Source organism: Delphinus delphis, chromosome 15 (assembly GCF_949987515.2).
Source record: "Delphinus delphis chromosome 15, mDelDel1.2, whole genome shotgun sequence".
In the NCBI taxonomy this organism is placed as follows: Eukaryota; Metazoa; Chordata; class Mammalia; order Artiodactyla; family Delphinidae; genus Delphinus; species Delphinus delphis.
In genome coordinates, this window is record NC_082697.1 from 14,586,945 (window position 1) to 14,600,636 (window position 13,692).

The 13,692-nt window shown below is 56.8% G+C and overlaps 1 protein-coding gene across 4 annotated transcripts; it reads right to left on the reverse strand.

Annotated features, from left to right (window-relative positions):
• Positions 1 to 391: 391 nt before the first annotated feature.
• Positions 392 to 12,845, reverse strand: PCIF1 (phosphorylated CTD interacting factor 1). Of its 4 annotated transcripts, none has more exons than XM_060030716.1 (17): positions 11,598 to 12,845; positions 9,686 to 9,853; positions 8,186 to 8,328; positions 7,971 to 8,095; positions 6,571 to 6,708; positions 6,263 to 6,393; positions 5,994 to 6,148; positions 5,190 to 5,337; positions 5,012 to 5,095; positions 4,653 to 4,752; positions 3,432 to 3,594; positions 2,552 to 2,724; positions 2,323 to 2,409; positions 2,053 to 2,237; positions 1,306 to 1,399; positions 1,038 to 1,213; positions 393 to 888 (listed from the first exon to the last, which is right to left on the reverse strand). In XM_060030716.1, the coding sequence occupies exons 3-17, from the start codon at positions 8,307 to 8,309 to the stop codon at positions 834 to 836; spliced, it is 1,938 nt and encodes a 645-aa protein (XP_059886699.1). In that variant the 5' UTR covers positions 8,310 to 8,328; positions 9,686 to 9,853; positions 11,598 to 12,845; the 3' UTR covers positions 393 to 833. The 4 variants fall into 4 exon arrangements, with proteins under 4 accessions (XP_059886698.1, XP_059886699.1, XP_059886695.1 ...); XM_060030713.1 differs by having other exon boundaries at positions 396 to 940; positions 11,598 to 12,839; XM_060030715.1 differs by lacking the exons at positions 7,971 to 8,095; positions 8,186 to 8,328; positions 9,686 to 9,853; positions 11,598 to 12,845 and having other exon boundaries at positions 392 to 888; positions 6,571 to 7,459.
• Between the last annotated feature and the right edge of the window lie 847 nt (positions 12,846 to 13,692).

Sequence of the window (13,692 nt, forward strand, 5' to 3'; positions counted from 1 at the left end):
TTCCTCCTGACCCTTGCCTGGAAAACACAGCTGGCTGCCCACTCACTGTGCTGGCTCCAGGGCCAGCAGGCATCTAGGTTTCTGCCTCGACACAGCTACCTGCCCTCTGCTCCCCAGAGGGATCAGTGAAGCTGATACCAGCTGTGGGAGTTTGGGGCTTGCAGATTATTGATGCAGGGAGGGCTCTGGACCCTTCAGACCTCCTGGACGTAGGCGGAGGCCACCAGGGACCCAGGTGTGGAGACGACAGGATGAGAAGTTAGTAAGATACCGGAGCCCTCGGTTGGGTGTGCGGGCCCAGGGCTCATGAGAAGGTGAGCCTGGATGTAGCGGACTGTGGTCCCAGAAGTCGCTCCAGGTTCCTCAGCCTTCTCTGCCCTCAAGACCCTCACACATTCTTGAGGGGGGGAGGTGGTTCTGTATTTCCTTTTACAAATGAAACAAGGTGGCAACACGATGGGGGCCAGGAAGGAAGGGAAGGCATGGGGCCTATTTACAGGGGACTTGGAGTGAGTTTGAGGTGGGAGGTTGGGGGGATGCGGGCAGGGAGGGGAAGCCCTGACAGAGCTGTAATCTTCCTATGTCATTGGCAGTCTGGGTCCTGCTGCCACCCCAGAAGGAGGGTCCTGGGATCCACTCAGCCCCAGGAGGCCTGAGCGCCAGCAGTCCAGACCAGCACCCTGGGGCTCCTCCTCCCCGCAGGATGTGTTAAGTGGAGTGAGGCTCCCGGCTGGGGCCCTGCTCGCGGCCTGAGTCCCTGTCCTTGGCCTCCGAGGAGGACGACGAGGAGCCGACAGAGCCATGGCTGCGGCCCGACTGCCGGTAGGCGGCGCTCAACTCCTGCAGCCGCTCAGGCGTTGGCCCCCACTTGGCAAATCCAGGGTCGTTCTGTAGGAAGAGCACGGCCGTGCTGTGGACAGCCTTGTAGTGCATTTCCTCCCTGCGGGCAGAGGCAGCGGCTCAGGGAGGGGCCCGGCCCGGCCTGGTCAGCCCTGCCCAGCAGCCCAGCCCCCCTGCCCCGCCCGCCCAGCACCCACTTCTTGCAGACATGCTGGGAGCCGCTGCGGTACTCGTGCTCGAAGGCGGGCAGGACCAGCTGGTGGCGCTTGAAGCGGCTCTGCTCCATGCGGGTGAGCGCTGGGGTCGGGGGTTCCCGCCACTCGGGGATGAACACGATGAAGGACAGGGGCTCTGGCGAGCTCTCGAGCAGTTTCTGTGGGAGGGGCCCACGGTGGCCATCAGGGCCTGGCCCTCCAGCAGCCGGCCATCTTGCTCGCCGCCCCCCACCCGTGGCGACACACCCACCTCAAAGTGAGAGACCATGGCATCCATGAGCTCCTCGCAGAAGGGAGGGTTGGCCTCGAAGGAACCACTCAGCGGGGAGAAGTCCAGGCAGGGCCTGGGGACAGAGGCGAGCATTTCAGGTCCCAGGACCCAGTCCCTCCACCAAACACAGGCGCTGCCCCCACGTGTAGGCAGCCACGTTGGAGAGATGGCTCTGGGCAGGCCAGAGGCCACGAGTCACCCTAATTCTGGGACAAGGCGTGGCCATCTCTGTTGAGTGGATGAGGACACAGAGGCTCAGGCTTGGTGACCCAAGTTCACTGAACTGGTTAGTGGAGGAGCTGGAGCCCCAATCCAGTTCTGATCCCAGTGCCACCACAGCACGAGCCACACCCAGGAATCCCCTGCTGCTGAGCTTGCCCTCTTGCTAGCCGGGCGGCAGCTGCCTCTCTCATCCATCCGCACCCCCAGGCCCCCGCCACACCTCTCACTCCTCTCAGTGCCCGGAACCAGGCGCTGCTGCTCCACACCTGGGCTAATTCCCTTGAGAGCCACAGGCTGGGTGAGGGCGTGGCACAGGCTCCCAGACACTGAGCCACATGTCCCAGGTCACACAGCTGGGGGGGGTGGGGGCGGGGCAGGGATTCCACCCCAGACTGCCCAGCTCCAAAGCCCTCAAGCCTCGGGGAGCAGCTGACCCAGGTGGGCTCTGTGCTCTGGAGGATGGCTGCCTGGGCAAGCGGGAACCCACCGGGCCCGGACCCTCACCCGCGGGAGCCGAAGTAGCCGTCCGTGTCGGGGAAGGCGGAGCAGTACTGGCGAAAGTAGCAGTTGAGGGGTGAGGCGAAGCACTCAAAGCTGACGCCGAAAAGCCGGTGGAGGGCCTCGAAGACGTGCACGGGCAGCGACCCCTGCAGGCCTGTCCCCTCGTAGAGGCCCACGCCGAACATCATCTGCAGAGCAGCGGCGCTCAGCCTCTGGGGCGCAGCCTCCCCCCGCTCCAGAGGAGCCCCCACTCCAGCTGCCCCAGGCCCGTACCTGGTACCGGCGGAGAAGACACCAGACTCGGGGCAGGAACCTCTCAAAGGCAGAATCGTCGATGCAGCTGTAGCGGTAAAGGAGCCACTGTAGGACAGAAAGCAGGGGCTTCAGCAGCAGCCCTTCCCTCCCTCGTCACTGCCTCCTGCAGAGGACTCCAGGTCCAGAAAGATCAGCCCTTCACACCCCCCTCCTGGGGCACCTGCCTCCCCCACCCCCCAGCTCTTACCAGCTTGCTGAAGTAGTTGCGGCTGACCTTGACCATCTCGCCCTTATACCGGATGCAGACCACGTTATTCTCCACGTGCATTTCCACGCTGGGCATGGGAGGTGCAGACACGGCCAGCCGTACTGGATAGCAGTACACCAGGCGGGGCTCCACCTCGGGGGCCTCCATCTCCTCTGTGGGCAGGAGAAGAGTGAGGGGCCGCCAACTCTCACCCTGGACAGCCTCAGTGCCTACCGAGGGCCAGGCGCTTCACACGCGCAGCCCAGTAACCAAGGGCGGTAAGTCTCACCCTGTGGAGGAGCAAACTGCAGCTCAGACAGTTCGGTAACGAAGGAAACAGCTAGGCAACTGGCAGGCGCGAGAACCAGTGGCCCACGTCAACACGCTCCGTACTGACTCGGGCCCCCGGGCCACCATGCCTTGGGGCCTGGTAGCCAAGCTGTGGGTTTGTTGCCAGGCAGAAGTATGAGACCTGCACTGCTTCGTCATCATAGTCACAATACCTTATTTAGGGATCTTTTGGGGCCCAGCACTTTAGTTCCCAGGGAATCCTCACACGCTCCTGTGGCCAGGTGTCTCACCTCAGTGAGGCTTGCAGAGAACGGATGTGAAGCAGGTCCACCTGACTACTTATCCCTGGCCTGTCTCCCTCTCCCTCCTCCGGCTCTCCCTTTCTCATCCCTTCTTCTGTTTCTTAGAGGAGTGCTAAAACCCCAGAGCCGAAGGCCACAGCATGTCTCGCCCCAAGCGCTGCCGGGAGAAACAGGCTTCCCCAAACCAGCTGGCGGCCTTGAGGCTCAGCCTCACTTGTCCCTTTGTCAGGGCCCGGGATACCGAGTTGGTGGCGTCACAGCTGGCTTCTCGCCACCTGGCGCCTTACCTGGGATGTTGTTTTCCTTGAGAATGGCAAGGTGCTTCTCTCGGATCCGTTTGACGTACTCCAGAGAGATGTGGTAGATCTTACTGCAGATACCCTCCACGGAGTCCTTGGCTGCGGCCGAGACGTGGGGGCCACACTGCCTCCGCAGATGCTCCAGGCGATCCTGGAGGAGACACTCCTGATCAGGGCTCTGGTGGGCGGGCTGGGGAGGGCTGTTAGATTCCAACAGTCCTCGTTCCGAAACAGGCTCTGCTACTTACTAGCTGTGTCACTTGGACAAATCCCTCAGCATCTGTGAATCTTATTCCTCAGCTGCTAAGGGAACACAAAATACTTACCTAACAGGGCAGTTTGAATATTAAATGCGATCATTCCCATTAAGGGCTTGCCAAGCTCCTGGCATACAGTAAGTGTCCGATAAATGCCAGCACTTATTGTTGGGGTTACACTGGGCCAAATCCCTTGATACTTGCTGGGGAAACAGACAAACCAGGCACAATCCCTGCTTATAAGGCATTTGCAGTCTACGGGGAGAAAGACTGTTGTAAGACAGGGGCCCTGTGGTCACTGCAGATTTGCAATTTGAGCTTTTAGCAATTTGTAATTATACTGAATTGCACGTGTCAAAGTGATGGGTGAAAGTGAGTCACTCTGGCTAGTGAGTACACCTACCTTTGTCACTCTCTACGTGTCAAGTACACAGTTACTATCGTGAAGTGCGAAACCTTGTCTCTTGTGAAAAATGGTCCTGAAAAGAAAGCCCGTTGCTAGTGCTGGTGGAGAGTTAAAGAAGTGATGGGTTTAGGCCAGAAAACAGAATTGTTTTGAACACATTAAAGTGGGCGATTGAATCTGGTAGTAGCTCTTAACTGAAATAGGGCCACACACACCCAAGAAAAGGCAGTTTGTCGATCTGTTTCCAAAAATCTAAAGGGAGGTGTTGAACATTCATTAAGTTGAAAAGGCAGCTACTTATGGTGTGTGGCCGAGCACAGGATTCTATTAAGAACGCGAACGGAAATGTTCTCTGGGAGAAAGCCAGGAGCCTAGAGGAACATCTTCAGATGTGAGTCTGGGGACTGATGACTGTCAAAGGTCCACTGTACTACTGTACGGAAGGCTGATGTGGGGCCCGCCCAGCCTCGGCAGGCAGAGTGGGCTTCTCGAAGACAGTGGCCACAGAGCCTTTCCACCACTGGCCTTCCGGCTGGGGCCACTCACCATATAGTCCTCCTTGGAGGCGGAGTGGTCCTTCCGCAGCCAGCTGAAGGTATCCTCCACGTTCCACTTGACCACCTTCCTGCTGTCGGGAGATGCACTCCTGCCAGTTGAGGGTACATAAAGGGGCCGGCTGTTGAGCGTCTGCTCCACCCTCCCTCCTCCTCCCATCCTACTTCCACTGGCATTTGGGCATCAAACCCAGGCTGACATCATGACCCTTGTTCTGCCTTTGGGAGCTGGCCCCACTCCTGCCGCCAAGCGCAAGGACAGGGCCCTGAGAGTGGGCCAAATGGCCTGTGCCCTCCTCCCCCACTCTGCTCAGAGCCCCCTTGTGCCAGGGTCACGAGACGGAGCCAAACCTGGACTCGATGAGCCGCCTGGCAGCCTCTGCGTATTTGAAGAGCAAACGCTTGGCTTCCTCCCGGAACTTGATTCGGGATAACCTGGGTTAGAGAGCAGGCAGAGTTAGAGCCCTTCTATACCGGCCTGGGCACACAAACCAAGTTGCCGGGGTCAGCCGCAGCTGCGGGGCTGTACCTGATGGGAATGTCATTCATGATTTCGCGAAACATGGAAGGTGACACGACCGGTTCGCAGTTGCTCGGCAACAGAGGATCAGAGCCTTTGTCCACGACCTTGCGCTCCAACATCCAGCGGTTGAAGGATTCCCGGGGGGGCTCGATGCCTGTGGGACGGGAGAGCTGATGAAAGTCTGGATTGAGTCAGCGGGCTCCATGCCAGCCGGCACAGGAGGCATGGCATGGGCACTGGAGGTGCAACAGTAAACAAGACAGCCCCTGTTATGTCAGGAGCTTAGTCCTAGGCAACATTTCCCAGAGTATTCTGAGAATTGCTAGTTTTATAAAGGGTGTTACAAAGGGTAACAAAGAGGGGAGGGATGGATTCTATATTTCAGCCAAGTTAAGCAGGCTTACCTGCTACTTAAATAAAAGCTACAGTTTATTACGCATTTACTCCTTGTAGTAACGCTGTGAGGTACAGGTGCTCGGGTTTTTATGCCCTTTTACAGATACATGACAAGGCTTCGAACAGTGCCTGGCAAACAGTGAGCACTGGAAGTGTTAATGATTGGTTTTGTTGTTTGGGCGTTACTGATCCCAGCCACCCTTTACGTAGGCACTGTTACTGTCACTATCTTACAGATGAGGAAACTCAAGGGCAGAGAAGTTAATCGATAAACCCGAGGTCACAGAGCCAGTGGTTAGTGGAGCCGGGACCCCTCCACAGCACACGCTCAACCACTGGGCTCCACTGGCCAAGCCCTAGCTCTTGCTAACGGTGGATGGAAGCAAAGGAAGCTGGGGCCCAGGAGGCAGTTACCCTCTCGCTGCTGGCACAGCTCCCGGTAGTGCTGCCGAAGCTTCAGGATGAGCTGGGAACGGAGCAGCTCCACCTCGGGATGCGGAGGCAGCACCTCTGATGGCCCCCGGTGCTTGATGACAGCGTTGGTCTGAATGTCGAGATCCCAGTACACCCTTGGGGCACAGACGGGAGCAATGAGGAAAGGGATGCCCTGCCTGCCACCCCACGGTCCCAGGCAGGCTGACCATCGGTGATCGCCACTCCCAAGCCAATCAGCAGGGACTCACTCAGTGGGTCGGAGGAGAGCTGCCTGCTGTTTATCTTCAGGGGATGTCCCCCAAATCTTCAGGGTTGGGGTTCCTGGGACGCTGGGGGAGCTGGGCACTGACGGGCCCGTGGGTGTCATGGGGATGTCAATCTGGAGCAAGAGTCAAAGGCGTCAGGTCAGGAGAGCTGGCCCACGCGCCGACGCCGTGTGCACCTGGTGAGCTGCGCCCCGGGCCCCCTCCTGACCAGTCTGCCGATGCTCAGCGCTCACAGGGCACCTGACTGGGCTGCCTCGGCCCAGCCAGCTCCTGAGTCCACACACACTCACCTTGGGCTTCTTCACGCCATTGCCGCTGGGCTGCTCTTCCGAGAGCTGCCGCTTTCGGGGCTTGTTCTCAGCCGGGGGGGTTTCCACCAAGCTTGAGTCTTGGGGCAGGGGGGTCGCATTCAGCCCCAAAGGGTCCGACTGGTGGAGGGAGACCAGCAGAGTTGCAACCAGGGCCAGCGGCTTAGGAGTCCCAGTACTGCGGAGGCCTGACGCCTCCCATGCCCCCGCTCCCACTCCTTGGAGAAGAGCAGAGGGGCTGGGATGCGGGAGGGACGCTCGGCTCCACTCCTGCCTGCTCCTTGCGACTGTGCACCCCGGGGGAGTGCTTCCCCTTCCTAATTCCCTCACCTTCAGAACAGCCAAGCTGAGACCGACCTCGCCACTGAAAAGGTGATTAAAGGACCAGTTTAACATGACATCTGGCATGGGATCAGTGCCCAGTACATGTTAGCTGCTTTTCCTTAAGAACCAGAATGGGGGACTCCACTGGCAGTCCGGTGGTTAGGACTCCGAGCTTTCACTGCTGAGAGCACAGGTTCAACACCTGGTGAGGGAACTAAAGATTCCGCAAGCCGCTCAGAGCGGCCAGAAAAAGAAAAAAGAACTAGAATGAAAATTAGGAATAAAGGGAAAACTCAAGAGACTCTGGGAAGTCTTTTGGAGACACCGAGGGTATGTGTGTGATGGTGGGCAGCAGGGCCTAGCCCTGAAATCCCTCAGGTGCGAGTCCTGCTCTGCCTCTTACTGGCTTGAGGTCTTGAGCCAGTCACTTCCCCTCTCTGAGCCTGTCTTCATCTGCAACATGGGGGTGGATCGTGCCAAGAAAGGCTGCCCCAACTGACGGCAATCCAAAAGCCCACATTCCCGCCAGACAGCCCGTGCCCCCACTTCCCCATCACGTGGACACTCCAGTTCCCAGACAGTGCTCCTCCCCGCACCCGACTTCACTCAGCCTACCTTCTCACCTTAAACGCTGGTTCACAGAGAAGCCTTCCCTGTCCCCTTCCCTTCCCCAGACCCGCTAAGAATCCCGGCTGTACTCGGACACAATTCTTCACGCAGGCGCTACACTGTAATCCTCCTGGCCCCTCCAGTAGACTGTCCCCTGAGCATGCAGAGGCAGGACCAGGCCTATCTTGTTAACAAGCACATCACAGGCACAGTGCCCAACATGCAGTACGAGTTCAGCATCGTACACTACAATCATCTTTCTAGGTGTCAGTCTCTCCTACTGAAGTATAGGTTCCATGAGGGCAGGATTGTGTCTGTCTTGCTTGGCATTGTGTCCCCAGGTCCAGGTCCTGACACAGGGCTAGGTACGTAATAGCTGCTCTGGGTACATTTGGGGAAGGCCCAGATGCCAGAAGCCGCCAAGACCCCTGCCCGAGGCCGGCACTCACAATCACATCGTGCTGGCCCAGCACGGGCATCTCCCACAGGGACTGGTTGGTGAATCGGTTGAAGTAGTAGGGACGGTTCTCCCTTCTGCTCCAGCACTTCTCCCAGCCAGCGTGCACCAGCTCCTCTGCAAGCAAGCACGGAGCCCAGCCAGGGTCAAGACTGCTCCCAGGCACCCTTCCTACCCCACCACCCAACCACTGCCCCTCGCCAGTACCTGGGAGGTCCTGCACCAGGCGGACGGGCTTTGGAGAACAGGGCTGGCTCTGATTGGAGGTGCCTGGGGAGTGACTCAACAAGGATGCTTCCTCCCGGGGGCTGCCGTGATTCTCATTGGCCATCTCAGCACCCACACCGGACCTGCCACACAGAGGACCGAAGGGTGTCAGGGCCAGCAGGGCATGGAGGTCAGTTCCACCCCCGCACTGCACCCCAGTTACAATCCACAAGGGCCCCAGTGACCACCTGCACATGTGGAGAAACCAATCCAGTCCCTTCCTGGACGGCCAGCCTTGTGCCACAGGAGCCCTCAGCTCTAAGTTGCAGTTCCCTCAACTGTAAGTGGGTGCACTCCCGTTGCTCTTTTGGCCTGGAATACTCTTTCCCCGCTTCTCTGCCTGGCTTGCCACTAGGTCCACATCCTCCAGGGACCCTTCCTTGGTCCTCCCTTCCCCAGGCTAGGTGATCAGAGTCCTAGGATTGTAGGATTGTCGCACTCAAATAGTCTGGTCCACTAACTTGGTTTGTCTCCCCATTAGACTGTCAGAACTCCCAGGCCTCAGTACTGGGTACAGTTCAGCTCTCTCCAGTGCTCAGCATGGTACCTGGACCCAGCAGGAGCTGTATTCATTCTGCCAATGTTTACAAAGCACCAACAGTGGCAGACAAGACAGAACAGAGTCTGCCCTTGAGAAGCTGTTACCATAAGAAGAAATAGTAACTGCTCCTCTTTCCTTTTCCTATCCAGTAAAATCTAACTGGAACACAGCACAGCCCAGGAAGGGGCATGGCATCTAATTAGATGCCTTGTTCTACGCTACAGAGCAGGAAGAACCAGTAGGACTGAGAAGGAATACCGAGTTCAGTCCTTCATAATCCCCAGGTGAAAACATACTTTAAACACCAGGAAGAAGGTCAGCTCCTTCTGATTTGTATTCCTAACTACCCCACCCAAAGCACACCCAGCACAAGCCTCAATGGCCAAAGTGGTTCCCAACCTGGCTGTCAGACTCCTAGGGGCCAACTGAGGTCAGCCTGGTGCTCCTAAAGTTGTTTTCAATGTCACAACACCCAAAAGAAATCAAACATTTACCCACAAAAAGACCACAAAGGCACATTTAAACACTGGTTATCTTTGCTACTGAAATTTTATCAACTGACTGATGTCACATTGATTATCTCATGACAATCAGAAGCTCTGACGGTTGTTGGCGACATCATAGCGATCACTGGCTTGTTGATTTTATTGTACACCCAGTCACAGACATCTTTGTTAATTTGGAAAGGGGAAAATGAACGGTTACTTTGTCTGTACAGTTTGGCAGATAAAAATGCAGGGAACAAGAGAACACACATACAACAAAAGGGGGCCAGGATAAAAAGGTTTGGAACCACTGACCAAGGGGAGATGCCTTGGTCCTCTGGGGAAGAGGAATTCCCGGTGCCTCGGGGCGGACCCACAGGTCTCAAGGCTGAACAAGGTCCCTCTTTCTCTCACCCTCTGGGGTCTGCAACGCTAGCATGAGAGGGCTTTCTTCTCCGGCCAGATGGACCCCCTGGTCCCACAGAGGCAGTGGGGAGGCCTGCAGGAAAGCGTGCAGTGCAGGCGTGTGGGCTGGTCAGCAGTGGAGTGGACGGGAGCCCAGGGGATTCCTTGCATCAGCAACTGCAGAGCAAAGGGAAGAAAAGAGAGTCACAGACCTGTGAAATGCTGCAGAACAGGGACAAGAACAAGAGGGGCAATGACACAGGGCACGGCGGAAGCCCCCAGGACAGGGCAGGACACTCTGTGGGAGATCTGGGGATTCAGGGGATGAAAACAGTACTTCTCAAGCTTCAAAACCAACAGGTTCACACTCACAGACTTGCAGCCTGCACCGTCCCACGGGACCCTGAGTTGAAAAGGGCCCTGAGACTGGTTTAATGCTCTGCTGTCACGGTCTTCACATCTTTAATAAACTTTTAACAAGGGGCCTGTGTTCTCATTTGTACATTTGACGTCACAAATTATGTAGCTGGTCTGGCCAACCACAGTACCCCTAAGACGAAAGTGAACAACATACGTATCACAGGTTGGGAGTGGGCACGGTCCCAAGCCACCCACAGTGAGGGAAAAACACATTTCTTTGAATCAGGTCTTTAATTTTAAAAATAATAATAATCCATGCCAATGCATTGTATAACACAGCGTGTTCACCTTCACTGAAATATTTTCCCCAAGAAATACTGTGTGATACCAATGCACCAAGCAGGTGAACTATGCAGAGGAGGGACAAGCAGCACAGCTTAGTGAGGCCAAGTGGGGACTCTGCAGTGTTTCCAAAACCAGCTGTGCATCAGAACCACCAGGGAACTTGTTAAAAAAAAACCCTCAGATTCCTGTCGCTCACTCCACATCGTAGAGGTGGGGAGGGGAGATACACAAGAATCTGTATCTTTTAAACACAGCTCAAGAGTGGGATTGGGAGACTGGGTGACTAATCTTCTCACTTTACACCACTTCAAATCTTTACCAACTTTTTTATGATTAAAAAGGTTTTTAATTTCCCAGGTGATCTGGATGCAGCAGGTCGGTGCTGCATCAACCCTGGGTTTGCACAGACCCCGGTTCCAGAAGCTTCTGCCACTTTCCGAATTAGAACCAGAATCACTCAACCTCTACGGTCTCGATGCATAGAGCTTAGCACACTGTACTTAGTGCAAGTTATCTCTGCAAGTAAGAGATAACTGCTATTACTAAGGAAAAGTTTTTATTTATCCTGTGGCTTCCCGGCCCCCCGCGCATACCGCAGCTCGACAAGGGCCCAACAGCTTAAGGATAAACAAGCGTATCTGCGGAACCAGAGGAACACACCAGAAGGAAGAGAGAGTCCGACTCCAGGATTGGAGGAAGACGGGGCGGGATCATTTCAGTAACGCACCAATCAGAATACTCCGGCCCAACAGGGAGCAGTCAAAGGGCTTCCAAAGTGCGCAGGCGCGGGGGGGCGCGCGATGGAGGGGAGGGCCCAACCCCCGCCGCGCGCGCACCTTCCCCCTACCCGCCAGCGGGGGCGGGCTGTTTGGCGCGCGCGCGCCAGCCCATCTCCCGGGCTCCGCCCCCCGCCCCGCCGCGCGCTCCCGCCCCCGGGCTGAGGCGACTCAGAGTCGGAGACCGACACAAAGGCGGTGGCGGCGGCAGCGGCGGAGGGACTCTAAAGACCGGTCCGCCCGCGCTCCCCGGACCCAACTCCCTCATCCAGGTCACCGGCCCGGCCGCCCCCCAGTGGGCCTAAGATGGCGGCGGCGGCAGAGACGGGGCAAGCGGTAGCCTCGAGCGGAAAGCGCCGGAGGGGGCCACCGCCGCCTGGCTTCGGACCCCGGACCCTGGCGCGGCTCGCGGCGGGACTATGGCTTCCTGGGGCTCTTACCTGCCCGCAGCGGACTCGAGGGGACGCGGCTACACGTTCTGCTCGACCGCCCGTTTTGCCGCCTCCGCCTCGCCCTCCCCAACGCCGCTGCCGCCATCTTGTGTCCCGGGCCGGGACTCCGCGCTGCGCATGCGCTGGTACCGCCTCTGAGGGACCTCGCCGCTGCCGCGCCGCCATCTTGAGTGTGGCAGGACAGGCCGACTCTTTAGACCTCGCTTGCTGTGGGCCCCCTCCCCTTCCTGCCGTCCTTCCCTGCTGTTCATGCGGGTCTGAGGAGCGGGAGGCAGCTTTGCGGGACCTGGGGTGTGGACTGAGGCAGGAATGATCCCACGAGCACGCTCCCTGCCTCAGTTTCCCCCGCAAGCACACCCGCTGGGGACCCAGGAGCTGAGTGGGCGGTGCGCCGGCAGTCGAGCTGAGTGTGCGCACCAGGGGGCGCGGAGCGGGCTTGAAACCTGCGGGGGCTAGGCCCAGACGCCCACCTGGGGGCGGAGTCCTGGTGACGTAATCTCTGGACGTACAGAGGACCTGGGTCTTGCCTGCGGCGCGGCTCCGCCACTTCCGGGCAGTCGCTTGTCGTCTTTGGACCGTTGTCCGGAATGTTTTCCAGCCATTTCTTATATGCAGGCTGCATGCACATCGAACTTTCTCCCCTAATGAGGCTGCATAAGTTCTAAGAGCCCCTGAGTAGAAGAAACTCAAAATAGCCCTGAGAGACATATAATAAAGATGGCTTTTGGCAAAGTTGGGAAATTATAAACTAAATGCATCAGAGGGCTTTCCAACACTGATATCAGTGGTTGCTAGTTGCAGTGCAAAACCTGAGACCTCAGGCCGGCCACAAAAGTTAACCCAGCAGGAGAATGGCAGTCGCCAGGTCCCTGGCTGCCTGCAGGATTCTTTGGTAGAGGTGAGCAGGCGACTCACTAGCTCCACCTCCCTCTGGCCTCCCCAGTAAGCCGACCTCCCAGTGATAGCTTAGGAAGACAGGCTTGCCACCTGCTGTTCGACTTGCGCTTCCCACGTAGAGCCTGAGGCTGCAGATACCCCAGCCGGGCCTCCGCTCCTGTCCGTGGTGCCTGGTCCCAGCAGCTTGGTGGGGTTGGGGGAGTGCCAGCAAACCCGATGCAGTAGTGTGAACAGTAATTAAGAACTAGGGTTCCCATCAGTCTGACTGGGTTCAAACTCCTCCTCCACCCGAGATGTAGATGTGTGGCCTTGAAGGAGTTGCTTAACCTCTTTACGCTTTAGTTTCCTCTAATGGAGGATAAGGCTGCCTACCTCATCAAGGTTTGGTGAGAATTAACTGGGATGCTGCCTGGGGAAGTACTCAGCACAGCAACTGACACTAACAGATGTTAGCTCTTATCACCTCACGGGGTTTGAGGCTTGCTCCATGTAGATCTGAGACCTCTGGAAATAAACCAGCTCCTTGTAGGCACAGCAGGTGCAGCGATCCTGCCCTCACAGTGCATACAGTTCACCTGATAGGCTTGACAGGCCATCAGATGCAGGGTCCCCACCTCAGACAGGGGAACCACATGTCCTGCTTTGCCTGGGACAGTCTTGATTTATGTCTGTTGTCCTGGCATAATTATTAAAATGGCTTCCTTTCTCAAAAGGGCCCTGGTTGGACAATAAATTATATGGTCACTCTCGACTTACAGAATGCCCAGTTTTACAAGCTCACTAGCTGGTTCTTATTAACACTGGAGTGTAAAAATCATATAGTGATGGTTACATGTTCGTGCCTTCATGTTTTCAAAGTATTTTTTCATTCCTTGTTCAGATTCTCTTATTATCAAAGCATCAAACTTCCCGAGTGCCTATCCTAATCTGTCCTCTCTGAACCCTGAGAGTAGAAAAGATTAGATCAAATCTACACATGAGGAAACTGAAACTGGGGGAGGGGGCAGGGGTGAAATGATTGTCCAGGTTCACAGCCATGAAATAAGAGAACTGGGATTTTAAGCTCAGGTTTTAACACCAAAACCTAAGGCTGATTCCTTAAAACCACACTGCTTCTCTCTCTTGTGGAGAAGGGAATCTGGACTCGGGGCAAGTGACTTGTCTGAGCTCACATGGTGGTCCTGGA